Source organism: Salmo salar, chromosome ssa18 (genome assembly GCF_905237065.1).
Source record: "Salmo salar chromosome ssa18, Ssal_v3.1, whole genome shotgun sequence".
Classification (NCBI taxonomy): domain Eukaryota; kingdom Metazoa; phylum Chordata; class Actinopteri; order Salmoniformes; family Salmonidae; genus Salmo; species Salmo salar.
In genome coordinates this window covers 14,299,031-14,325,304 of record NC_059459.1, presented here as the reverse complement: position 1 = coordinate 14,325,304, position 26,274 = coordinate 14,299,031, and the positions used below count along the sequence as shown (strand labels likewise).

The 26,274-nt window shown below is 44.3% G+C and overlaps 1 protein-coding gene across 1 annotated transcript; it reads right to left on the bottom strand.

The window, feature by feature from the left end:
* Window positions 1–170: 170 nt before the first annotated feature.
* On the bottom strand, window positions 171–25,773 carry fbxw4 (F-box and WD repeat domain containing 4). Its single transcript, XM_014154004.2, has 9 exons — window positions 25,395–25,773; window positions 24,289–24,384; window positions 22,107–22,292; window positions 21,726–21,858; window positions 21,216–21,301; window positions 10,945–11,010; window positions 3,358–3,498; window positions 456–597; window positions 171–363 (listed from the first exon to the last, which is right to left on the bottom strand). The coding sequence occupies exons 1-9, from the start codon at window positions 25,577–25,579 to the stop codon at window positions 232–234; spliced, it is 1,167 nt and encodes a 388-aa protein (XP_014009479.1). The 5' UTR covers window positions 25,580–25,773; the 3' UTR covers window positions 171–231.
* Between the last annotated feature and the right edge of the window lie 501 nt (window positions 25,774–26,274).

The window sequence follows — 26,274 nt, the reverse complement described above, 5'->3', positions numbered from 1 at the left end:
CTGTAACAACAGGTTATTGCATGCCCTCTAGTCCAGGATCTGTGTTGCCCTGGCAGAGGTTTATATGTTGGTATCAGTGTGGCGTATCCCCATATTTGATATTTCTTGCATGGACATTCCCAATGGTCTTTGTAGCTCAAGAGTTCCAGTTATTACAGAGAATGAAGCCATTTACTGTCAAAAACATAATTTATTGTTTTAAATCCTAACAGCTGTCTGTAGGAGTGGGTGTTATCTGCGAGGCCGGGGGCCCTGTTTGAAGTCCAGAGAGTGCAGTGCTGTGGCGAGGGCAGCGTACAGGTGAGAGGTGTTGAAACGCAGGCAGTACACTGGGCTACTCACAGCAGAGGACAGCTGGAACATCTGTGGCAAGGACAACAACAGTCATAAATGGCACTCACCCACACACATTTGATTACACACACACACACACACACACACACACACACACACACCTCTAAGCAGCGGGTTTGCCGCTTATCCCACGTCCGTATGACGCCATAGTAGGAGGAGCCACTGGCAATCATGTGATTCCCGTCCGTCTGGATGCAGTAGAGGGCACTGTCGTGAGGCTCCTCCCACTCCATGACACACTTCCTGTTGGGACAGGAGGAAATGACATCAGAGAATGTTGAGGAAAAAGTAGACATCTGTTTCATTTGCAATACAGCATTCATTTTGTTCAACTAACGTTGATGAGCTATGATAAAAGGACCACTGCAACACAGTGCAGAGTGTGACTGGATTTAGGAGAGTGTACTCTGAAGAATTTTAAAGAAGGCAAATGTATGTGTGCATGTTATGAGGAAGTTACATTTTGTATGGTGGTGTGCGTTTTGTGAGGATGCTGAAACTTCATCTGTTGTTAACGGAAAGGCGCTGGGGTGTTGGAGCGCTGGCTGGGTTTGCAGTGGGGAAGGAGGTGGTGGTAGGGGAAGTATTTTGGGGGTTCTGCCAATAGAGATCGATCATCCATTAGTGCCTCATCAATAAGTGATGAACAGGGACCGAGAGCAGACAGCAGGGCAGCAGAGATGTCTGGAGTCACTCTCACACACACACGTATGCACATGCGCAAATACACACAGGCGCACACACACACACACACACACACACACACACACACACACACACACACACACACACACAGTCTGTTCATCCTAATTTTAGCAATCCAATGAGTGCGAGCTCAATTCACTGTAATTAGCCAGGTTTCCATCCAACCAATGAATAACCTGACACACAAAAAAACACGGCAGGCCTGATGGAAACAGCTAATTTGTTGGCAAAATCTCCTAATGCCAACTCGAAACAATACGCTAGACAAAAAATACATTCTGCGACAATTGCGGTGGAAACACTGTTATGAGCAACTATTGATACAATAACCATAATGTCAAAGAAAACATGTTACATTGTGGCATGTAGTCCACCACGTGGAAACGCATGAAGAGTTTATAGATGAAATAAGTTATGATGAACTTCGTGGTTGTAAGTGTGTGACGAGCTTCATGCAAATTTCCAATAAATATCTAGGGTATTATTTGAATGCTGGTGACATGACGGTCGGTGCTATGCTTGGTTAACATTATCGACCAAAAAAAAGGGATCTTTCTCTTATCATATAACCTTCCCTGTTGACTTTATCAGCAAACAGTTGTCTACACTAGAAAGCATGAGCAAAAACCAGATTGGGAAAGTTTGCTATTTATCTCAACAGTTTTTGTGACAAAGCCATCGGTAAAGAAAACGCGATGGAAACACAATGAGCTTCAGATTTTTATTCGCTACTTAGTTTCTAAGCGCAAAAGTGCTTTTAATGTGCACTACATCACCACGCACAGCTATTTATCCGCAACAAGTCAATTTGATGGAAACACTTCTGGTGGGAAAATGAACTTCTTTTAATGCGCATTTTAGAATATTCACATGAAAAGCAGATCGCAAATTGGATGGAAACCTAGCTAGTGTGTCCTAAAGGGTTGAGAGACACCAGACATAGACAAATATAGCTCTGATTCGACCAGACTCAAAAGGACTGTCGCCATCACAAATCTACTTTGCCTGTCTTGGCATTTGAGGTAAAGACATAAAATAATATTGAGTGTGTGTCTGAGAGAGTTTGAGCTGTGTCGGTTTCTCGGAGTGTGTTTTTCTGGGACAGTTTGAGACAAGAGTGCATGAGGTAGACTAGGCCAATTGGGCTGACTCCTCTTTCTCTCTCTCTCTCTCTCTCTCTCTTTTTCCCTCTCTCTGCCAAACCTATAGCCGACGTGGTGTGTGGTTAGTCGGACGAGGTGAGAATGCAACAGTTTGTGAACAAAACGCACACACACTGACCATCTCATCCAGAGAATGTCACAGCCACGACACAAAAACATAGCTAAATAAGACAATACCACATCGCATGAGAAAACTATTTGCCATGACCCAATTACAAAAAGCCACACTATAAATACAAAGAAACAACCCCAAAAAGATGATGAAATGACCCAACACACAAAAACTCACATATTCCACAAGACCATGAGATGATCGATCAACCTGATAAAAGACACTACATACATCCCAACAACACCACACAACATAAAGCCATAACAAGAGACAACACCAAGACAACACTGTATTTCAGACAGAGAACAAAGTGTGTGTGTGTTGGGCATGTGTTTTTGTCCGCTGGTGAGTTACACTCAAGGCGTCTGCGAGACTCAAAGTCCTGCTTTCAGCGGGAACCCAAGGTCCAGACACCCTGCACCTCCTCACTGTCCCAGGGAGCCTCCTGGTGGGGCTGTGTGTGTGAATTATTGATGTCTAAAGAGGGACCCCCCTCCCAGCTCAACCCCCCAGAGCTGACAGACAATCAGCTCTTATTTGTGTTACTTGACTGACCCACGCCACCCCCCCCCACACACACACACACACACACACACACACACACACACACACACACACACACACACCGCACCCAAAGAAAAAGGCACCCTCCCTTCTGATAGCAGGACCCTGCTTGGTTTGTCGTGGAAATGTGCAAGGGTCCGCATCATTCAGGTACCGCCCAGATTGGACTGGGTGGGGATATACTGTGCTCTTCCTTTTTGGAAGATGGAGGGGAGGGGAATGATTGCACTGTGTTGCTAGTGCTGTTATGTGTGCTGTGTTGACTCATAGCACGTGTGTGTAGATGTGTATGATGTAGCCGTGATGCTATTCTCGTTTTGGTATGGCTCAGAACGCCTCTCTGCCAATCATAATGCTTGACCGGAATCTACATTTTGACAATTTATACATAAATGCGAACAAAATGATTAATTGACAGCTTAATATATGGCCTAACTGACTGACAGACTGATGGCGTACCTGGGGCTGAGGCGAAGGTCCCAGGAGCGGATGTAGGTGTCGTAGCCACAGGTGAGCAGCTGGACAGGCGACTCATAGACTATATCCAACACACCTGCACCCCGACGGAACTCTGAACCCAGACAACACAGCAGCTCACACCTGAGAGACAGGGAGAGGGAGGATGGAGAAATAGGGAGAAAGTAAGAAGAAGAAAGATGAAGACAGAGACAGTTCAGGAGTTCTGCACCTAAGATCACAGGCATGTTACACTGTATCAATACTATAAATGCCTGCTGGCTACTGACTACTAATATGTCCAATACAGGATGTCCTTAGTGCTTCAAATGAGGATGTGCAGTTTTCACTTACGCCCCTAAGCAACCATGAATAATACATGGAGCCCCTACTCATTGATGTAAGGTATAACTCACCTTAACCCACAGTGAGATGGATAAAACACTTTTCACCTGTCTCGGTCTTTATAGCGGTTGATCCTTGATACACCCCTAAGCTCTCTGTGTGTATCTTTATATTCCCATATACTACCCTTCTCTCTCCATCTCTATATTCCCAATCCCACTGGCTCCAGACCACCCAGAGGAGATCAAAGTCAACACCTCTCTATCTGGGAGAGGGCTCTGAGACTGATTACAAGGATCCCCCCCACGCTACAACACCGGGATGGTGAGGTGTGTGAGTGTGAGTGAGAGTGAGAGAGAGGGCATCGTGGTGTATGAATGCACAAAGGATGTGTAAGGTGTGTGTATGGGCAGTACCATGCTCTTGTGATCACAGTCCTCCGTTGGCTGCCCACTCGGCGGCTCTGATTCTTGGAGAATAACTTGCCCTCCGCAGGGCGGATTATTGCAGAATAACTGTCTCTTTGTTGCGGTTTAATTCCCTCCATGACCGTGACTGTGTGTTACTCGCAGACCTTTGATACCTGCTCCCTAGCAACCATTTAAAGGAGGCCACTGGCCCTGGTGACTGCACTCCCTCCCCCTTCTCGCTCGTGCCCCCACTGCTCCAAACACCAGGGGCAGACTAGTAATCCGCTAGCCTCACCCCAGGGGGCCATCTTATTGGACGAGAGCTTTCTCAGAGCTGGGGTCTAAGCCTGGCCAATGGGGAGTCCGTGATGGGGCTCTCTCTCTGGGATACGTGTCTGTGTGGGGTACCGATCCCTCATTTTCTTTTTACTGCTAAAACCCAGAGCTTAACGCATGTCGGACAAAGAACACCTATACCACTCAAGCCACACGTGAATAATTGACTCATAACTCAAATGTGTCTTATAGACAGCCCCTACACCACTCAACCGACAAGGCAATAGGCCAATCAAGTCATTATCTAAATACAATGTCTCATAGACAAACCCAATTGTGCTGATTGCACTGAAGGTCTTCGTGGCCCTCTGAAAATGTCAAACACCAAGGTGAGATGATAAAAACCCAGATCCCTGAAAGCGGTCTTCACATCTGCGTCGAGAACTTAAAGCCATAATAGCACTGTGCGGTGGATGGCGAGCAGCAGAACAGCCGGGATTCTCAAATTGTTAGGTCACAGGAAGATTACAGGACGGAGCATAACCATATAATCTGTCAGAAGTACTGTATCTGCTAGTGCGGCTGCCGCTTGCCTTTGAGCTGTGGCTTGATTGTGTGATCTGACAATCTCATGTCTGGGTCCACACCATCACATACTTGAGTCAGGTCCAAAGCATGCCTGAGTGGAAAGTTACATGGTTGAGCCTATGAAATAACCCTGACGAGTCGTTACCGTCACATACCTACCTGAGTCTGTCCGAATGTAGCCTGTCACATTCTTGAGTCTGTGAAATCACAGGGATGAGTCAATACCGTCAGATGTTAGAGTCAATGTAGAATAGCTAGGACTCCATCATTTCCCAGAAAGTGGTGTGTATATATATATATATATATATATACACACTGCTCAAAAAAATAAAGGGAACACTAAAATAACACATCCTAGATCTGAATGAATGAAATAATCTTATTAAATACTTTTTTCTTTACATAGTTGAATGTGCTGACAACAAAATCACACAAAAATAATCAATGGAAATCCAATTTATCAACCCATGGAGGTCTGGATTTGGAGTCGCACTCAAAATTAAAGTGGAAAACCACACTACAGGCTGATCCAACTTTGATGTAATGTCCTTAAAACAAGTCAAGATGAGGCTCAGTAGTGTGTGTGGCCTCCACGTGCCTGTATGACCTCCCTACAACGCCTGGGCATGCTCCTGATGAGGTGGCGGATGGTCTCCTGAGGGATCTCCTCCCAGACCTGGACTAAAGCATCCGCCAACTCCTGGACAGTCTGTGGTGCAACGTGGCGTTGGTGGATGGAGCGAGACATGATGTCCCAGATGTGCTCAATTGGATTCAGGTCTGGGGAACGGGCGGGCCAGTCCATAGCATCAATGCCTTCCTCTTGCAGGAACTGCTGACACTCCAGACACATGAGGTCTAGCATCGTCTTGCATTAGGAGGAACCCAGGGCCAACCACACCAGCATATGGTCTCACAAGGGGTCTCATCTCATCTCGGTACCTAATGGCAGTCAGGCTACCTCTGGCGAGCACATGGAGGGCTGTGCGGCCCCCCAAAGAAATGCCACACTACACCATGACTGACCCACCGCCAAACCGGTCATGCTGGAGGATGTTGCAGGCAGCAGAACGTTCTCCACGGCGTCTCCAGACTGTCACGTCTGTCACATGTGCTCAGTGTGAACCTGCTTTCATCTGTGAAGAGCACAGGGCACCAGTGGCGAATTTGCCAATCTTGGTGTTCTCTGGCAAATGCCAAACGTCCTGCACGGTGTTGGGCTGTAAGCACAACCCCCACCTGTGGACGTCGGGCCCTCATACCACCCTCATGGAGTCTGTTTCTGACCGTTTGAGCAGACACATGCACATTTGTGGCCTGCTGGAGGTCATTTTGCAGGGCTCTGGCAGTGCTCCTCCTGCTCCTCCTTGCACAAAGGCGGAGGTAGCGGTCCTGCCGCTGGGTTGTTGCCCTCCTACGGCCTCCTCCACGTCTCCTGATGTACTGGCCTGTCTCCTGGTAGCGCCTCCATGCTCTGGACACTACGCTGACAGACACAGCAAACCTTCTTGCCACAGCTCGCATTGATGTGCCATCAATACCTGAGCCACTTGTGTGGGTTGTAGACTCCGTCTCATGCTACCACTAGAGTGAAAGCACCGCCAGCATTCAAAAGTGACCAAAACATCAGCCAGGAAGCATAGGAACTGAGAAGTGGTCTGTGGTCCCCACCTGCAGAACCACTCCTTTATTGGGGGTGTCTTGCTAATTGCCTATAATTTCCACCTGTTGTCTATTCCATTTGCACAATAGCATGTGAAATTTATTGTCAATCAGTGTTGCTTCCTAAATGGACAGTTTGATTTCACAGAAGTGTGATTGACTTGGAGTTACATTGTGTTGTTTAAGTGTTCCCTTTATTTTTTTGAGCAGTAATATATATATATATATATATATATACACATATATACATACACACACACACATATATATATATGTATGTATGTATGTATGTATGTATGTACACACGTATATATATATATATATATGTATGTATGTATGTATGTATGTATGTATGTATGTATGTATGTATGTATATATATATATCACTGGATATCATAAGGTGAATGCACCATTTTGTAAGTCGCTCTGGATAAGAGCGTCTGCTAAATGACTTAAATGTAAATGTAAAATATATATATATATATATATACATATATACATATACACGTATATATATATATATACACATACATATACACGTATATATATATATACACATACATATACACGTATATATATACACATACATACATATACATACACACGTATGTATGTATGTATGTATGTATGTATGTATGTATGTATGTATGTATGTATGTATATATATATATATATATATATATATATATATATATATACATACATATACATATACGTATATATATATATATATATATATACATACATATACATATACGTATATATATATATATATATATATATACATACATACATACATACGTGTGTATATATATATATATACATATATATATGTATGTATGTATGTGTATATATATATATATAACACACGTGTATATGTATGTATATATACACATACATACATACATATACGTATATATATATATATATATATATATATCACGTGTATATGTATATATATATATATATATATATATATATATATATATATATATATATATATATATATATATATATATAGTATGTATGTATGTATGTATGTATGTATGTATGTATGTATGTATGTATGTATATATACACACATACATACATACATACATACATACATACACACACACATACATACATACATACATACTAGATCCATAAAAACAGGTACTATTTACTACAAGTTAGTTAATACTATTCTGTGGCTGATTTGATTGCATGTCAAAAGGCAATATGAGGGTGAGCGCTCTGGCTAGGATGAATAGCGGCTGGTGCGTGAGAGAGAAAAAACATCTGTAGCGAAAAAGGTAGTCGTACTCAAACCATGAAAAGGAAAAACCCAAGGAGGCCGAGATGCAAAAATATACTTCATTTAATCCATGCTCGAGAAAATACAAAAAGGTGAAAGTGCAAAGTGCTAAACAAAAAAAGGAGCAAATGATTGCATGTCACCAAGGGTGATGTCTACAATATGGATATGTGGGAGTTCAGAGATCAATAAGGTGCACTTGGGAGATAGATCACATGGGCAGTATACCCCAGAGAGTGGAGAGAGGGAACTGCTGCTCTCACACCAATGTTCTGTGACCCCACTCAAACTACAGAGTAGCTAGTGCCACTGACCCTGGATGAGCCAGAATGTGGGACTTAATTAGCTGGGATATGGGGTTGACATGAGGCAAATCACATTCCCAGTAATTGAGGAAATGAACTGAAATTCAACTGAAATAAAATTTTGAATGCTCATGTTTGTCTGGGTGGAAAATTGGTTTTCGGTTAATAAATAGTGAGAATTTGAGATAAAATGAAGCCCAACACTGAATTGATTTTGGAAGGTGAGTTGACTGTTCGCCATAGGGGGGACTGACTGACTGTTATGAGAGTAGTGACTGTCTGTGATACACAGGGAGAATGAGTTAGTCCTGATTTAAGCCTGTCTGGTCTCACTGCAGGAGTCAGGTTGGCTTTCAGGCCACACACAGTTTGTGAAAGGAACCATTAATGAATTTACAGACTTTTAAACAGGAGAAGCTAAGGGGATTCTCTCTTGGTGTGGGGGGGGGGTGTGGCTATAGAAAAGCAGTATGGGTGGGAGAGCTCTTGTAAGGTTAAGTCTGGTGTCTAAACTGGGCCTGGGGACGTCCGCGCTGGGAAACAGCCACTCCTCTGAAAGGATGTCAGACAGGTAGAGAAAGAGTCCTGCTGGGGTTTTCAGACCCTAAAACAAACAGTGGGGACTCAGGGAGCTGGGAGAACTGCTGGACACAGAACTGGGCAGGAATGTACGGGCGGAACAATGGCCACCTTTAAATGTCACACGCGTTCTCTCCAAAAACAATGCCCGTGCAATTTGTATAACAGAGCGACCTCCCAAAGCAGACATTTAACCCCCGCTTTTCAGAGCGGAATGCCAGGAATCTGCCAGGCGATTGTGGGGACCCTTTGACGGGAATCTCGGAGCGATGGTTGGGGTTCTTTGATGCTTTTTCCCTGTTTATCCATGAGCGAAGGCACCATGAAAAGTTGGGGTGCGCTCAAAAACGCCACTTGTGTGGGATCCCTCTGTATGGGTGATCATAGGCTTTGTGCCATCGAGATGAAAAAGACACAGAATTAATTGCAATGGGAGAAAAAATAGATGTGTTAAAATAAATTAAAATCAAAGCCACAATGGGTGAATGGTCAAGGTTCCTTTGCCTCACATAAGTGGGAAGGTTCTGGTTTTGCATGGCAACTCTTAGAAGGGTCAACAAAGAGAAACTGATTTTTAATGAGCCTGTTATAGAATAACGCCACATGTGTCATAAAACAAGGTCATGCCTCATTCAGGTCACGATTTCTTGAAAAACAATTAAAAGAGTAAAATAGTTGTTTTGTGAAACTAGATGAATCACATAAAGCACACCTACCATTGTAATAGACAGAACACACTCATCCCTTTCTTCCTCCCCTAGCTTCCCTCTCACCTTTTTCTCCATCTATATTTCTCCACCTCTTTCCCCCTCTTAAAGAAACTGGCAGTCCATTGACCTCAGTCACATCCTGTGCCACTATTTTCCACCATCGGATGACAAGTCATTCCTGGAATCAGCAATATGTTGTGGTTCCTGTCTTGTTCAGATCCTGAGGCACTCAGCTGCTTTACTGGCTATGTTTGGTGCTGCAGGTGTAACAGTGTCTTGGTTGTGATCTTTTCTCTCTGATGTGTCCGCTGTCAAAGGGAGTGTGGCCGCACTAATGCACAGGGTTGGGTTGGGATGCTGCTGGTAGTCTTAGGTTGGGGTGGATCGTGATGGTGGTGGGTCTGGAGAGGTTGAATGTGTGTGTGTGTGTATGTGTGTATCTGTGTCTGTGTTTGTGTGTGCGCACGTGCATCTGAGATATGGGAAATAAGAGACAGTTACAGATACACAGAGTGCCCCCATAACCCTCATCCTGCCATCATCGGTGTACAGTATGTGCCCTGCCCTCTCCCAGACCACTTTTTGTACCTCAGCTGATTACCAGACAGGAAGTCACAATGGGGGACACAGATCAGCCAGGCCACTTGTCCCAATCATCATACTACAGCAAAGACATCTGATTTTTCAGGACTGGGACTTAAAAGTATTTACTCCTAAACTGAGAAAAAAAACACAAACCACACTACCTGAATACTATACTACATGTACATACTACACAAGGACATGTTGTTCATGTTTTCTAGCAAGAACGAGCTCTGCTACACTGTGTCAATATATTTTCGGAACACCTGCAACGCACAAATAACTTCCCCTCCCTTCTCCCCTTCCTCCCTTCCCCCGTTTCCCCAGCTCAAATGTCCATGTCATTTGGAGCAGGAAGCGCCTTTCTCTGTCCGGCCCGGGACGTGTCAGAAGGTTTAATTCGGCAGGTAAAGCTGGGAATTACAGCGGCCTGTCAGGGCTGTATCAGGTTTAAGCTTGGGCTTTCAGTGCCAGGAATTCTCCCAGCCCCCCTTTGAACTTCTCAAAGCAAAGGCTTTTAGACGGAATGATGAAACAACAACTATCATTACAGCCAGGTTCCACTTTCACTGCCGTGATCAGTTATACTGACAGATGGGCTAGGATGGGAGGTCTTGGAATACTTGGGTTGGTAAGAAGTGGGTTGGTAGGAATACTACTGGTGGACGATGAAGGGCTCAACTCTAAATATCTATACTGTATAGGAATGTAGTTAAGATGCTTGGTCATAGTGTACTGTTGTTTGTGGGTTGTGTGTGTGTAGTAAGTGGTGTGTAAAGTCTAGGTGAATCAGTGGAGTGTGTATCTGTGTTTGTGTGTGTTGTGTAGTTAGTTACCTTTCAACATCCCAAATCCGCAGAGGAGAGAAGTTCGCACAACAGGCCGTGCCGGTCACGAAGGAGCTGTGGAGGAGACAACAGAGGAATGTTTAGGAAAACTGGGAATACTGAGACACCTCAAAGGACAAAGCTAAAGCGTGACACCCTCAACAGTCTCCGGTCAGAGACACACGTTTATTGTTTCAGCGGTGAGAGAGAAAAGAGGAGAAACTAAAACACTCCTTTGATTGGACTGACAGGTCGGAAGTAGTGGCCTAGGTATGCATGGGAGGGACAGGGGTGAAAGGAGAGGAGAGGAGGGGTGTAGTAGGGTCTGTGTGTAGAGGGTGGGGTGGGCCAAAGGGGAGAGGGGCAGTAGGGGGGCTTCTGTTAGCTCTGCCCAGGTCTGAGGCTTAGGGCCTCCTGCTGGTTTGACTGACAGGGGAAGGTCCAACACCCTGGGGCACAACCACCATTTGATTTTCTTTTTACTTTCTTTTGTACCACTTATTCATTTACTATTTTTCCGTTTTACTTCACAGTTTCAGCATCAACTGCTTTCGCATACAATCTCAAGAAAGCACGGCAGATCTCAAATGAAAAACAGTGGGATAGAATAGCCAGAGAGAAGGACAGAGAAATAGACAGATAACTGTGTTGAAGCAGTGGTGGGTGGTTTGGTTGGCGTTTCTTCCTCTGGCGGCTGGGTGGGTTGGCAATGGGGTAAGGGTGGCGTGGAGGCGCTTTGGCGTTGAGACAGGGGTAACGAGGGGCGTGAGCGGGGCACGGGAGGGTGTACTGAGGCACAGGGGCAGCTGTCAGGCCCGTTAAGCGGAGAGGCCCGTTAGCGAAGCCCCCGTTAATTAGTGTTGGGTAAACTCATTTGGTCCAATCAGGGCGGCGGGCCCTCAGCGAGTATGACCTCTGAACCCCGGTGACACAAGATACAATAGGGTTAAGGTCACACTCGCTGCCTGGCCCTTATTACTCTCCATTACTCACATTACTCACCCCTCACTGGGCTCTGCTCTGCTGGGGGAGGAAGGGGGGTACACAGCACAGACATACAATGAACCGGTTCTGTCCCCCCGAGCATTGGCCTGATCTAGGGTCAGATCACTCACTGATATTATAGCTGCTAAGGTCAAAGCCTCTCTCGCCTGATGTGGGACAGGTGCCCCCTCCCTAAAACCCCTCTCCCCCCAATCACGGCAGGGTAGCCTAGTGGTTAGAGCGTTGGACTAGTAACCAAAAGGTTTGCAAGTTCAAATCCCCGAGCTGACAAGGTACAAATCTGTCGTTCTGCCTCTGAACAGGCAGTTAACCCACTGTTTCTAGGCCGTCATTGAAAATAGGAAGTTGTTCTTATCTGACTTGCCTAGTTAAATAAAGGTAAAATAAAATCCCCTGCCTGAGATGCTACTATCACCCCCATCTCTGTAACCCCCCAACCTTCTCCCTCTACTTCCCAGTCCACTCCTCATTATAAGGACATGCTGGGCCTCTGCTGCCGTTTGGGTAACCTCATCAGCTGGCTGCATTATCTAAGGGGCTGTGTGGCAGGGTCACACAAACTAACTCAGCCCCCATTGGGAACACACACAATCACAGACAAGCGCACACACAGACAGAAACACGCACGCACTGAGCCCCCGCTGGGAGAAGAGCCCAACAGTACCAACATTGTTAGCTCCAAATCAACAAGCTGACCGCACAGGGCGCTCCACGCTTTCCCAAGACCACCGCAAACGCTCCACTTCTGTTAACCCATCCCCATTCTCAGCCCCAAAATCACTTCTAGTTTCCTAACAAAGAGGTGAACAACAGCCTGGTCTAGGAATCTAGTCTAACAAATGACATGTTATGATAATTATTTCTCAGTTAATAGGGGATTCTCCAATTGTTTTCCTTAGAAATTAAAAACGTTACCTATTTGAACCTGCTTGGAGTCATACTACAGTAAATCAAGTCCAAAAGTCAAACACATAGAAAGTAAATTTAGTGTCAAACACCAGAAGTAAATGTATGGACTTAGGAAGCAGAATTTGACTCAGTGTTCTAATGATATGTCCGTTCTACAGCCTGTGGGTTAGTGGTGTACTTTGGTGTCGGGCAGCACATTCTAAGCCACCAGTTTGGCTTTAGCATTTGGCTTGCATCACTAGGTACTACAAAAGGATACAATTTCCATGTGTAGGACTTTCAGCTTACTACCTAAACAGCTGTACTACACCAAATGGAACAACTACACTCCAGTCTTGCAACGTTTATTCTTCTGAGAGACAAGGGTAACAGGTACGCACTGTCAGTTGAATTTCTCCTTGGCACTATCGTAGCTTATGGCAAAATACGAAATAGTGAAGCTTACTGTTTAAAATGGGATATGTGGCTATCTGACATCAAAATAAAATTTTACATTTGACCTGACTCCAATTCTTTCGCCATTGCCAAAGATTGGCACCACTTTCGTGAAATTCAAAGAATCCCACACAAACCTATCGCATGAACAACAATACTCCAAACAAAACAAGTCAGTCACCATTTATCTAAACTAAAGCCCAACCAATTACAGAAGAATAGGCTAAATAGCAGAGATGAACATAGACCATGCAGGCGCTGGGAATGTAGAGGCATGGCGATGGACTCCAGGGGCGATTTAGCTATGCCCCCCGCCCCCCCCCCCCCTAGGCAAAAGAGGTTGTTAATTTGTTGCGCTTGACCCCCGGCTTTGTGCTCGCCGTGTATCTAGTTTGTAAAAAGTGCTTTTATCTGCTCTCTAAATATGTCTGAGCTCAAAGGGTTATGATGCTTTTATATCAGCCGGGAGGGGGACAATGGCAGGGGCTCGCCAAGACCCCCCCCTCCCCCCAATACCCCACCCCCTTGGCCCTTTTGGCTTCTGTTTGTGTCCCCTCTGTCTGAGGTCACCAGGACAGCACCAGGACATTCCACACATAGCCCCTCTGCGCTGCTCTGCTCAGCCGGCTGGAACGGAACAGAACGGCCCGCCACCATGTATTGAAAACACCATCCGGTCTCGCTATACTAACGGCTATCCTCCAACTAACAACAGCTCAACATTAAAGTTCAGATGATGCCGATTATGAGTCTAGTGGATTTCTATAATGGATTACAACAATAGACTATGCCATTTAGCAGACTCTTTTGTCCAAAGCGACTTACAGTCATCGTGCATGCGTACATTTTACGTACGGGTGGTCCCAGAAATCGAACCAACTATGCTATGCTCTACCAGCTGAGGACCAATAGACAGACACAAATGAGGATTCATTCATTGTGGTATGTGTCAGCTCAACTCCGGTTCCCTTGAATGATCAGAGACCTTGTCACTCATCTTCTTCTCACTCAGAAAGATGAAAGGAGCGACAGTCATTAGGATACTGGATTATAGAACTAACATCCATTCAATTGACCATTGAACCATGTTGGCAAATTGATGTCTGTGTGCAAAGAAACAAAACAAACATCAATGCTTTCAACAAACAATCAATTCAACCTAGACCATCGACGAGAAGAGGGATATTTCAATGTTGATAGAACACAATTCATTCAATAACAGAATCTGATATACCAACCCATGTTGACTGGGCAGTTGTATGATTAACCCAATTTATGCCATGATGTCGATCACGAGTAGTGTTGTTTCCATTCTGTACATTGAACAGCAGGCCTAGTCTCTCAGGGAGAGCAAGTGAACCCGAGGAACACCTGTATGAGGTGGTGTGTAATGAGAGGCCTGTGTGAGTTGTGTATGTGTATGTTTGTCAGCTATGTCTGAGGTGCTAGTATGTGTATGTGTCTGTAAACTGAATTTGAGCAGTGTGTGCGCGCACGTGTGTGTATGAGGTGTGCACTTGGGTATGTGTTTGAAGTAGCTTAGGAGTGCCTGTGTGTAAATTTGAGGTACCGTATGGCTGTGGAATGTGGGTGTCAGGTGTGTGTGTGTGTGTGTGTGTGTGTGTGTGTGTGTGTGTGTGTGTGTGTGTGTGTGTGTGTGTGTGTGTGTGTGTGTGTGTGTGTAATGAGTGGTTCAGAGGAGCTGTGATTATTCTTGCCTCCTGCAGTGCGGGTCCTCCGGCTCTGTGGGCCCCAGAGAAAGCGCCCTGTATTTAGCGTGTGGGAACGCACATTCTGCCCCTTATCGCTGCATTGTTGCAGCCTCTCTCTTTTCTTCTCTTTTTTTAACTAATTGAATTCTTGACTCCTGAGCCACAGGCCCAGCCTGTGAGAGACGAAAGAGAAAGACATGAATTTCAGCCTTTTTCTTGCGGTTGAGTGGGGCAGAGCAGTGGGGGTAAAATCAGAGGTGGGGGGGGCTGGAGGGGGCGTCTCCCAGTACTTTGATACTAGAGGTCAGAGGTCAGCCTCCCTCCATGGTGAGAAAGTGGCGAATCGGGGCGGTTTATCCAACAATCATTTTCTTTGGAAACGTTCAAAGGCATTGCCCCTGCAACATCTTTGTAGTTGTGCTTGAGGAATTCTAAACAAAGCAAACCCAGGAAAAGCGCCCCTTTCTCACCTCTCCTCAGGGTGGCTTCTCCCTCCAGTGGCTTCCAGCCCCCTCCCCTTTACGAGTGGTCCGTATAACCCCCCCTCCATCCCCCCCAATCTTGCCTACATACATTGTGTAACTGCATTTTGGCACTGAGAAATGGATTGATCTCATAGGCTCTTTGACACTGAGCGTCAAACCCTAATTGGTTCTTTGGAGTGGTCTGTTATTGGCTATTCCGTTCTGCTAACCCTGTAACACATGCACACAGGTGATACTCTGGGTGTGAGTGACAGCTTTTGTGGTGAATCTCTTATGGAAATACAGTTGGGTCATTCTCACGAAACAAAAATTTGATCCAAACATTCTCAGGTGTCATTTTAAATGATTTAAAAAAAAATGTATATATCTTGGATCAATGAGATTAGAATCTGTTCTTATCTATTTCATAATTATTACTATGTTTTTTTTATCAGATATTATGCATTCTACCACCATTTCCACAAAATTCTCATTACTGCAACAATCCAAAAAAGAAAAAGAAATCAATTCATCATCTTTTTAACATTGCTCCCCTAATGAAAAGGCCGGAGTTAATTATAACACTGAAAATGCACATATTTAAAATTGTATCATAAAATTATTATAAAATGTAAGACTTTTTCCCAATTTGAGCTTTTTAGCCATTTCAGTCATGAGAAAGCCAAGCAGGGTAAAGGGGGGTGTTTGAGAATAAGAACCTCATTCTGAAGGCATATAAGCGAATTCATTAACTTAACTTCTACTACTCCTCTAGATGATGCATCACGGGTGAATACAACTTTATTTAAAAACTGATTGGAGTTTTTACAGGAACTTGAAAAAGTGTTACGTTAATGAAACATGTCCACAGACTCTGTGTTTGTACGTAATAAATAGTATAGTTTAATGTAAACTTCAACTAATATAACATTTTTAGGATTTATGGGTAAACTATAGCAACATAGATTATGTTTCATGAGAATCACACACTTATCTGATTAACACCAGAGTTCCAGCCAATCAATTTATCAAATTGCATTTGTATGGCTGCAGTTTTTCAAAGAGCCTATATTTGTAACAAAGAGTCAGCCTTAAACCCTCAATAAAAACGCAGAGGTAACAATGGCAAGAATTCCCTAGGAGGGAGAAACCTTGCTTTCATTACATTGTTCCTAGACCATTTCCTTACTCTTCCTACAGAACAGCAATACAGCAGCAATAAATAGTATCATCACTCAATAAAACAACATATGGTACGAAATCCAATCAGTCGTGACTCCATGCTCTCTCCCATCGAACAGTGTGATCTGCCACGACAGCTCCAGCGCTCCTCAACCTGTCCGGTCTTGTTGGCCCAAGCCTATTTGCAGGAAACACCTCAGTCAACTACTAACCACCTGCCCGCTTCTTTATAATTCAAAGAAACTGTACCAAGAGAGGGTGAGAAAGTGAGAGGAAGAGAGAAAGACAGAGATATAGACATGGTGGGAGAGTGGAAAAGGCAGTATTTGGACCCATGTCCACCCTCATCCTCTCTCACTAATACTGCAAGTCCTCATATCTAATGTGTAGTCTTGGAACAGTGTTGGGGAGTAAGTCTGTCCCTGTCAGAGTCAAGTCTAAGACCGGATTCGACCCCTCTTACTCAATTGCGAGTCAATGACAGAAAACCTCTAGGACATGGATCCAACAGAGCCCAGTCCTATTCCAGTAACCATGTGCCATATTTAAAAAGATTTCAAATAATAATAAATAGTGGGTTAACTGCCTTGTTCAGGGGCAGAACGACAGATTCTTACCTTGTCAGCTCGGGGATTCAATCCAGCAACCTTTCGGTTACTGGCCCAACGCTCTAACCACTAGGCTACCTGCCTCGCCAGGTAGCCTATATGAGGTGGGCCTCGGGACAGATACAGTATCACACAGTGTGGTGTGGAAAGACATTCGATTGAGAAAAGCATGAAAGAAAGGACCAGGGCCAGATCTACTGCTGGGATCAATCTCGCCCAACGTAGGCAGGGACCAACACGGAGTCACATCAGCATTGGCATTTCAACGCAGCCACAATACACCTCTTTGTAATCCTTTAATAGACTTTGAGATGAAATATACTGGAAAACCCAAGAGAGAGAGATGGAAAGAGGGACACCAAGAGAGGAAGATTACAGAGAAAGGGGGGAATGGGAAGGATAAAGAGAGGGGAACATTTCGCCGCCCACAGCTTGAACACTAGGGTCAATATGAGAAAAGCAGCGACAGCGGCAGTGTAGCAGAGCGGGGGGGATTCCTTTTGCTGCTTGGGGGGGGGGGGTTCCCGTGAGATTTTTTTGTAGAATGACTGTGAGAAGGTCATTTCTGGTAGAAGGACATTCTACTCCAAAATGAATGGCACAATCTGAAATATAATTTTCCCTTTAAAAGCATTATAATTTGTAGCCCAAATGATGCAGCATAGCGGCTTTAAATAAATAGGCTGGAGCATGGTGTTGCCCATCTGCATTTGTCTCCGACTGAACATTTTAGAGGGTCTTCTCTTGGCTGCAGCGACAAAATGTTGCTGTTTTAAAGTTCATTTCCTGCAATTCTACACATTTTGCCATGGGGCGGGAGAGAACATTTTAAAGTTCGAAAGAGCGACTGCCTTTAAAAGCAACTTCTCTTTTTGAAAACAGCCTATGTGGCATCGATATGAGTCCGAATTTACTACAAAGTGTAAATAAAATCATTTTGATCATAAAGTCAGTCTCGTCCAAAACGGCGATTTGCGAAATGATAGGAACAAAATGGTGTGTCATGGAATGAAGGGTACCGTAACCGTTTTCCTTGGTTTGGGTTTATTTCAAACCTGCCCACAGCTTGCAGCACACAAGTAATCATCAATTCGGAGTACAGCTGCACACGACCTGATCGTAATGCCCATGGTCAAAAAGATGTATCTTTTTTTTTATCATACCACCGCTGCTAAATTAATATAGGGCAACACTGACATTGGGTAATATCAGTATAGTTGTGGTAGTACCGACAACGAAAGTGGATATGGTTAGCAGGGATTCAATTGGGCAGGGTCCCGCCGAGCCTGAGACCCGGCACCTACAGTACGATCAAAATTGAGAGCCAGGCAAAGCTGAGACCCGGTACCTACAGTACGATCAAACTGAGAGCCAGGCAAAGCTGAGACCCGGTACCTACAGTACGATCAAACTGAGAGCCAGGCAAAGCTGAGACCCGGTACCTACAGTACGATCAAACTGAGAGCCAGGCAAAGCTGAGACCCGGTACCTACAGTACGATCAATCTGAGAGCCAGGCAAAGCTGAGACCCGGTACCTACAGTACGATCAAACTGAGAGCCAGGCAAAGCTGAGACCTGGTACCTACAGTACGATCAAACTGAGAGCCAGGCAAAGCTGAGACCCGGTACCTACAGTACGATCAAATTGAGAGCCAGGCAAAGCTGAGACCTGGTACCTACAGTACGATCAAATTGAGAGCCAGGCAAAGCTGAGACCTGGTACCTACAGTACGATCAAACTGAGAGCCAGGCAAAGCTGAGACCCGGTACCTACAGTACGATCAAAATGAGCCAGGCAAAGCTGAGACCCGGTACCTACAGTACGATCAAACTGAGAGCCAGGCAAAGCTGAGACCCGGTACCTACAGTACGATCAAACTGAGAGCCAGGCAAAGCTGAGACCCGGTACCTACAGTACGATCAAAATGAGAGCCAGGCAAAGCTGAGACCCGGTACCTTTTGGTTATTTGAATTATCTAATGAAAAATAGTTGACCCCATTTAATTTTCCACAGCTAACAACAAAAGTAAGCAACAGCAAAATCAGACAACCCCAAAGTAAAATAGTTTACCTATTCAATTGTTCAGCCTGTCGCATACTATGCCAAAAAATTATATTCCTCGAGGCGCATTCAAATTGCAAGTGCCGCACTCAATGACAGAATAACAGATATTGTTATGTGTGGCTTAGTTGGTACGTGCGACGCCAGGGTTGTGGGTTCGATTCCCATATGAGACCAGCACAAAAATGTATGCACTCACTAGTGTAAGTAGTTCTGGATAAGAGCGTCTGCTACATGACTCAAATGTAACATTTAGAAAAGCAACCCTAAAGTTGTAGCTACAGAACGGTACCAACACTACAGTTAGCAATAGCATGGCAGGCCCCCTCTCTACTCTTTAGATTCCTTGAGCGTGAAGCAGGGACAATTACATTTAAAACACAAGGAGCCCCCTTTCCCCCCCACCAAATCAAAAACATGCTGCTTCCACCATTTTGCTCCCTGTCGCTTTCAACTGTCATTTAAAACAAGATCAAACTAAAACTTTCAATGCCCCTAACTGACCCTTAATGGGTAAACGATAGCACCTGTGTCATGCGACACAGTTGGTAGAGTGGAAAGGTCTACCATAAAGAGCTAGGTTATTAGATTGATTTTGAGCCATTTCCTTATTAACAAGACCTGTGTCATGCAATCATTTTCAATGAATTGGCGGTGCCATCACATGTAATATTTGACAAAGCACTGACATCTCTCTCCTTGTATCCTCCTAGCTCCAGGAGTGATGAGGTTGCAAGGGGATAGGTGGGCTTATAGGTTTGTCAGCGAGTCGACACCTCGGTTCCAGGGGTCTATTAATTAACCAGGTCATTGGTCAGTGTGTGGAAGGAGCAGGTTCATTATGAGGGGGCAGCAGGCTGAGGCACGGCTGCTATTTCAGCCAGCAAATTGGAGAATTAATGATGTGGATAATCGCCCCATACTCTCAGATCTAAAGTTCTGGCTGAGCAGACAGGGCCACCGGGGCTCAACGTGAATGTGTGTGTCTGTGTGAGAGTAATATATACTGAAGGAGTGTGTGTGTGACAGAGCGAGCGAGTTCATACTGTCTGTGGCTGTGTGTGTTTCTACAATAAAAGTGTGCGTGTGAAGTTGAGTTTATACTGAATGAATGTATGGCGGGGGTCAACGAGCAGAAACAGCCAGTCTCACTACAGTTTCAGTCTTCCAGGTCTACCTGAATAAATTCCAGTCAATTCATGGAAATGTAATGCATGAACAATCCACCCAGAAGATGATGGTGTCTCTGATTGCCTGAATTGAAGAGAGTTGACCAGGGACCTGTCAGCCGAGGAGAGCTGCCCTTTGTTGCTGTGACTCATAGTGTTTCCACTCTGCTGCGGCGCTAAGGCCAGTTTGATGGATCAGCTGCCTGCCGGTCTGGGGCAGGTGGTGAAGCAGGGATACTGTTACAGCCTTGTGCGTCTGTGTGTCATTAAGGGTGTCCCTGTGTGTGTGTTCACTCGCTTGTGTGTGTGTACGTATGTGCGCGTGTGCTTGCTTTCGTGTGTGTGAGCATCATTACGTGTGTGGGTGTGTAGCAACATGGCTGAGCAATCAAAGGGCCTATGAAGACGCTTTGCCTTGATGTCCTGTTTTTTCACCTCTCTCGATCCCTCTTTCACTGTTCCCCAGACCACCTGAGGGAAATAAATATTGTCCTATTCAGTAACAGAGGACAATGAACCCACCACTCAGGTTAATCTAGCCCCAACCTCAACTCTCACCCAAACCGGTGGCTGACAACTATTTTCATGCCAATGGCATAACTGAAGTCAGGGTGTCGTACTGACTGATGGGGGTTGTCCGGGGGGTCAGGACTCTACCTTTTGTGCACTCATGTATGATGTTAGTGTAGCTGTTTGACTGTTTTGGGACATTCTAGGCATGTACATTACGTACCTCTGCGTGGGACTAATAGCCACAGACCACACCCTGTCGTTCATAGGGATCGTGTCTCTGGGGCAGTTGGAAGAAAAAGTCCAAATCTAAAAGGAAACATTAAGAAAATACTAACATTAAAACCATAGTTGTCTGTGGTTGACAGTACACCCTAATACGCAACAGAGGCTGCGTTCCCACAGGCAAGCCAATTCTGATATTTTCCCACAAATTGGGCTTTTGACCAATCACATCAGATCTTGTTCAGAGCTGATTGGTCAAAAGATCAATTAGTCAACAAAAAGATCAGAATTGGGCTGCCTGTGTAAATGCAGCCAGGGTGGAACACACAGTGTGTAAATGTAGCCAGGGTGGAACACACAGAGTTAATGATTTCAATTTATTCGCCAAGCTTGCATTTGACACACACTTTGGTTGCCACCCAATGTGAAACTACAGTGGAGCTCTATGTCAGCCAGTATCATCTAAACAAACTGACACATTGGGTGCTAGAATATTAGTGTGTCTCACCCGGGCTGTTCTGTCTCTGGAGCCGCTGACGATCAGTCCTCCTCTGCAGTCCAGGCAATTCACCTCCTGGTTGTGACCTGAGTACTCCATAGAGAAGCCATTCCTCCTGTGGTGCACCAGGATCTTACCATCACTGAAAGAGGCAGATAATAGTTCACTATAACAGACATGAGTACATTAAATGGAATATGATATCTTTGACTGAGAGTGTGCTTCTATGGCCGTGGGTCTGCAGTAGTGATGATGCTTCTATGACCTTTAGTTGAAGCACGTACACAGTAAGAATGGCAAGTGAGTATTGAAGCAACATGATAGACTGAACTTCAACTACTGATATTATTCCTTTCAGGAGTTTGAGTCAAGGTGATTACTGCTGATTACCTCCCTCCACTAACGAGGTGTGTGTCAGTCACAGCAAATCGACACACGTCTTCCAGGTGTCCTGAGAACAGAGCCATGGGGCTGCGCTGGAGCTTCCCCGTGTCCGGCCTCAGATGGTACGCTCCGATGTCTGCAGCCTGAGACAGATACAGCACATCCCCGTCTAGCTGTATCCATGGCAACAAGCTGTAGGGGGAACACACAATCAAATAATGGAAAATACTCTGACATACAGTACCAGTCAAAAGTTTGGACACACCTACTCATTCCAAGATTTTTTCTTTATTTTTTACTGTTTTCTACATTGTGGAATAATAGTGAAGAAATCAAAACTATGAAATAACACATATGAAATCATGTAGTAACGAAAAAAGTGTTAAACAAATCAAAATACATTTTATATTTGAGATTCTTCAAAGTAGCCAGGCTTTGCCTTGATGACAGCTTTGCACACTCTTGGCATTCTCTCAACCAGCTTCATGAGGTAGTCATCTGGAATGCATTTCAATTAACAGGTGTGCCTTGTTAAAAGTTAATTTGTGGAATTTCTTCTTAATGCATTTGAGCCAATCAGTTGTGTTGTGACAAGGTAGGGATGGTATACAGAAGATAGCCCTATTTGGTAAAAGACCAAGTCCATATGGCAAGAACAGCTCAAATAAGCAAAGAGAATCGACAGTCCATCATTACTATAAGACATGAAGGTCAGTCAATGTGGAAAATTTCAAGAACTTTGGAAGTTTCTTCAAGCGTAGTCGCAAAAACCATCAAGCGCTATGATGAAACTGGATTTCATGAGGACCGCCACAAGAAAGAAAGACCCAGAGTTACCTCTGCCGCAGAGGATAAGTTCATTAGAGTTAACTGCACCTCAGATTGCAGCCCAAATAAATGCTTCACAGAGTTCAAGTAACAGACACATCTCAACATCCTGTTCAGAGGAGACTGCGTGAATCAGGACTTCATGGTCGAATTGCTGTAAAGAAACTACTTCTAAAGGACACCAATAAGAAGAAAAAACTTGCTTGGGCCAAGAAACACCAGCAATGGACGTTAGACTGGTGGAAATCTCTCCTTTGGTCTGATGAGTCCAAATTTGAGATTTTTGGTTCGAACCGCTGTGTCTTTGTATGACGCAGTAGGTGAACGGATGATCTCTGCATGTGTGGTTCCCACCGTGAGGCATGGAGGAGGAGGTGTGATGGTGCTTTGCTGGTGACACTATCCGTGATGTATTTAGAATTCAAGGCACACTTAACCAGCATGGCTACCACAGCATTCTGCAGCGATACGTCATCCATCCGGTTTGCGCTTAGTGGGACAATGACCCAACACACCTCCAGGCTGTGAAAGGGCTATTTGACCAAGAAGGAGAGTGATGGAGTGCTGCATCAGATGACCTGGCCTCCACAATCACACTGAACTCAACCCAATTGAGATGGTTTGGGATGAGTTGGTCCGCAGAGTGAAGGAAAAGCTGCCAACAAGTGCTCAGCATATGTGGGAACTCCTTCAAGACTGTTGGAAAAGCATTCCAGGTGAAGCTGGTTGAGAGTATGTCAAGAGTGTGCAAAGCTGTCATCAAGGCAAAGGGTGGCTACTTTGAAGAATCTCAAATACAAAATATATTTTGAATTGTTTAACACTTTTTTGATTACTACATGATTCCATATGCGTTATTTCATAGTTTTAATGTCTTCACTATTATTGTACAATGTAGAAAATAGTAAAAATAAAGAAAAGCCCTTGAATGAGAAGGTATGTCCAAACTTTTGACTGGTACTACATGTTTTTCTACATCTCACTTCAGACTTCACAGATTGAGGTGGCACAATGACTAAAAGGAGAGCATGATCCTCTCTAGTTGAAACCTTGTGAATGGTAATCTAGGGATAGACTGTAAGCTAACCATTGACTCTCTGGATAGTGCTTACTGCTACTCCTAATGAGCTTTTCAGGCCCAACATCTATAACTATAAGCTATTCAGCAACCATTTTCCAATGTTTAATACCTTTTACTTGTATACAGCTTCATTAAAAAAAACTAACAATAATTCTTCAGGACCTCTTTTGCAACTTTTTCTCCCTAAACTTTCACCTGGCGCAAGAGATAAGATGGATTAGAGAAACTCCTGAACCTACACTGTGGTGCCATGATGCCAAAACTCACAAACACACTCACTTAATCCTCCATTTGAGCATGACTTCCTTTCTGCAGATCCCATGGCACCAGTTCTGAGATACCTTCACTCTGTCCTTCAGCGGGATGTGGGGATACCTGTAACATGGATAGTGAGGTGATAACACAATTATAACCCCTGAGGAACACCACTTAAATAAAACCTCCGAACGGACAACGCACACAAACATTGCCCAAAAGGCATAGAATTACAGCATTGCGTGCTGTATATTACCAGATATGATGTGAATATCACAAGGAATAGCAGGAGGCCTCAAATAGACCCATATTGTCATACTTGAACCCAACACTGTCGTCCAGAACATTAGCATATGTGTTCACATGTGTTCAGGAGGCCTGTGCCAGAGGGGGTGGATGTGGGCTGGAGGAAACAGCCTGCTTCTCTCACAGAGCTGTGGGATGTGGTGTCCTGTAGCGCTCAGCAGGATTACCAAGTGTATTTACACTGCTGTTAGGCTGCATCTCAAAGGAGACCCATGGTTTGATACGAGTGGCTGTCACTGTGGCATAAGTAGCTGTGCTGGGGAAGGCAGCAGTGATGCCAGAATGGCTCAGGTCCAATTCACAATGTTAGGTTCTCTAGACCAGTGTTTCTAGACCAGTCAGTCAGACTCAGGGCTTCCACAGCAGCAAGTGGGAAATAGGCTATATATATATATATATATTTCATAGAATGAATGTATCCTGAAAAACAGTGTCGTCATGTCAACATAACTGCAGTCATTGGCCGAGGATATTCTCAGGATTATGTAGCAGCATGACTGTGTGCAATAAGGCATGTGTTATTATGCAGCTACAATTTATTTGTAAACGCCGTTCAGATATCTATAGCAAGTAACCACGAGGCTATCTGTATGCGTTTTTACAAGACATAAACGTTTTCTTTGGGCACCATGCTGAAACATAGCCCATTCAGTACATGCTACAGCGTTGCATAATTTTGCATCAAGAAGGATAGCGGTGTGAATGGCAACAACTGTAGCAAGCCGCGTGGAAGTAGATGTAAACAACTCTTGGGAAGTCATGATGCTCATCATGAAACAACCACTGTACCCTACTTACTGTACGAATAAAACAATATCTCTTACACATCTGCTCCTTGTCGTGTAATTCCAGTGTTTATGAACTCTTTTGCTATCTTCCTCCATACGGCGTCACGATTTGCAAAATGGTAAATTGTTTTGCAAACTTGAGAAAGGCGACTCAAAGACTTGTATTCCAAATATGACATAATGTGGTAGAGCACAACCTCTGGTAACTGGAATAAGAACATTTTAAGTTCGTATTGAAGGTTTCTCTTTTCCGTTTCTGTATTGCCCTGTATCTTTCTCTATGTGTATTGCCTCTTCTATGGTAGTTCTTTAAAAAAGGGTTTAATAGCGTTAAACAGTAATCCATGTTCTTAGAGCGCGTGAAAAGAGAAGATACAGGAAGCCATTCCAAAACAGCGACAAAAGATCACGTGGTGACGTCGTACGACGTAACGACGTGTTATATAACTATATATAAAATAAAATACAGTTGTATTTGTCACATACGCTGAATAGAACAGGTGTAGACCTTACAGTGAAATTATTACTTACAAGCCCTTAACCAACAAAGCGGTTTTAAGAAAAATAAGTGTTAAGTAAAAAATAAATAAAAATAACAAATAATTAAAGAACAGCAGTAAACAGTAGCGAGGCTAGATACATGGGGTACCGGTATAGAGTCAATGTGTAGGGGCACATGTTAGTCGAGGTAATTGAGGTAATATGTACATGTAGGTAGAGTTAAAGTAAAGATGCATAGATAATAAACAGAGAGTAGGAGCCGTGTAAAAGAGGGGGATGGGGGGCTGACAATGCAAATACTCTGGGTAGCCATTTGATTAGCAGTTCAGAAGTCTTATGGCTTGGGGGTGGAAGCTGTTAAGAAGCCTTTTGGACCTATACTTGGCGCTCCAGTACTGCTTGCAGTGCGGTAGCA

Coding starts and splice junctions, on each gene's coding strand:
- fbxw4 (XM_014154004.2), bottom strand. CDS start 25,579: ATGTTCTTATTCCAGTTACCAGAGGTTGTGCTCTACCACATTATGTCA. Junction 21,302..21,725: donor CCAGAGACAGAACAGCCCGG/GTGAGACACACT, acceptor GTTTCCTTTTAG/ATTTGGACTTTTTCTTCCAA. Junction 3,499..10,944: donor CGGATTTGGGATGTTGAAAG/GTAACTAACTAC, acceptor CCTGTCTCTCAG/GTGTGAGCTGCTGTGTTGTC.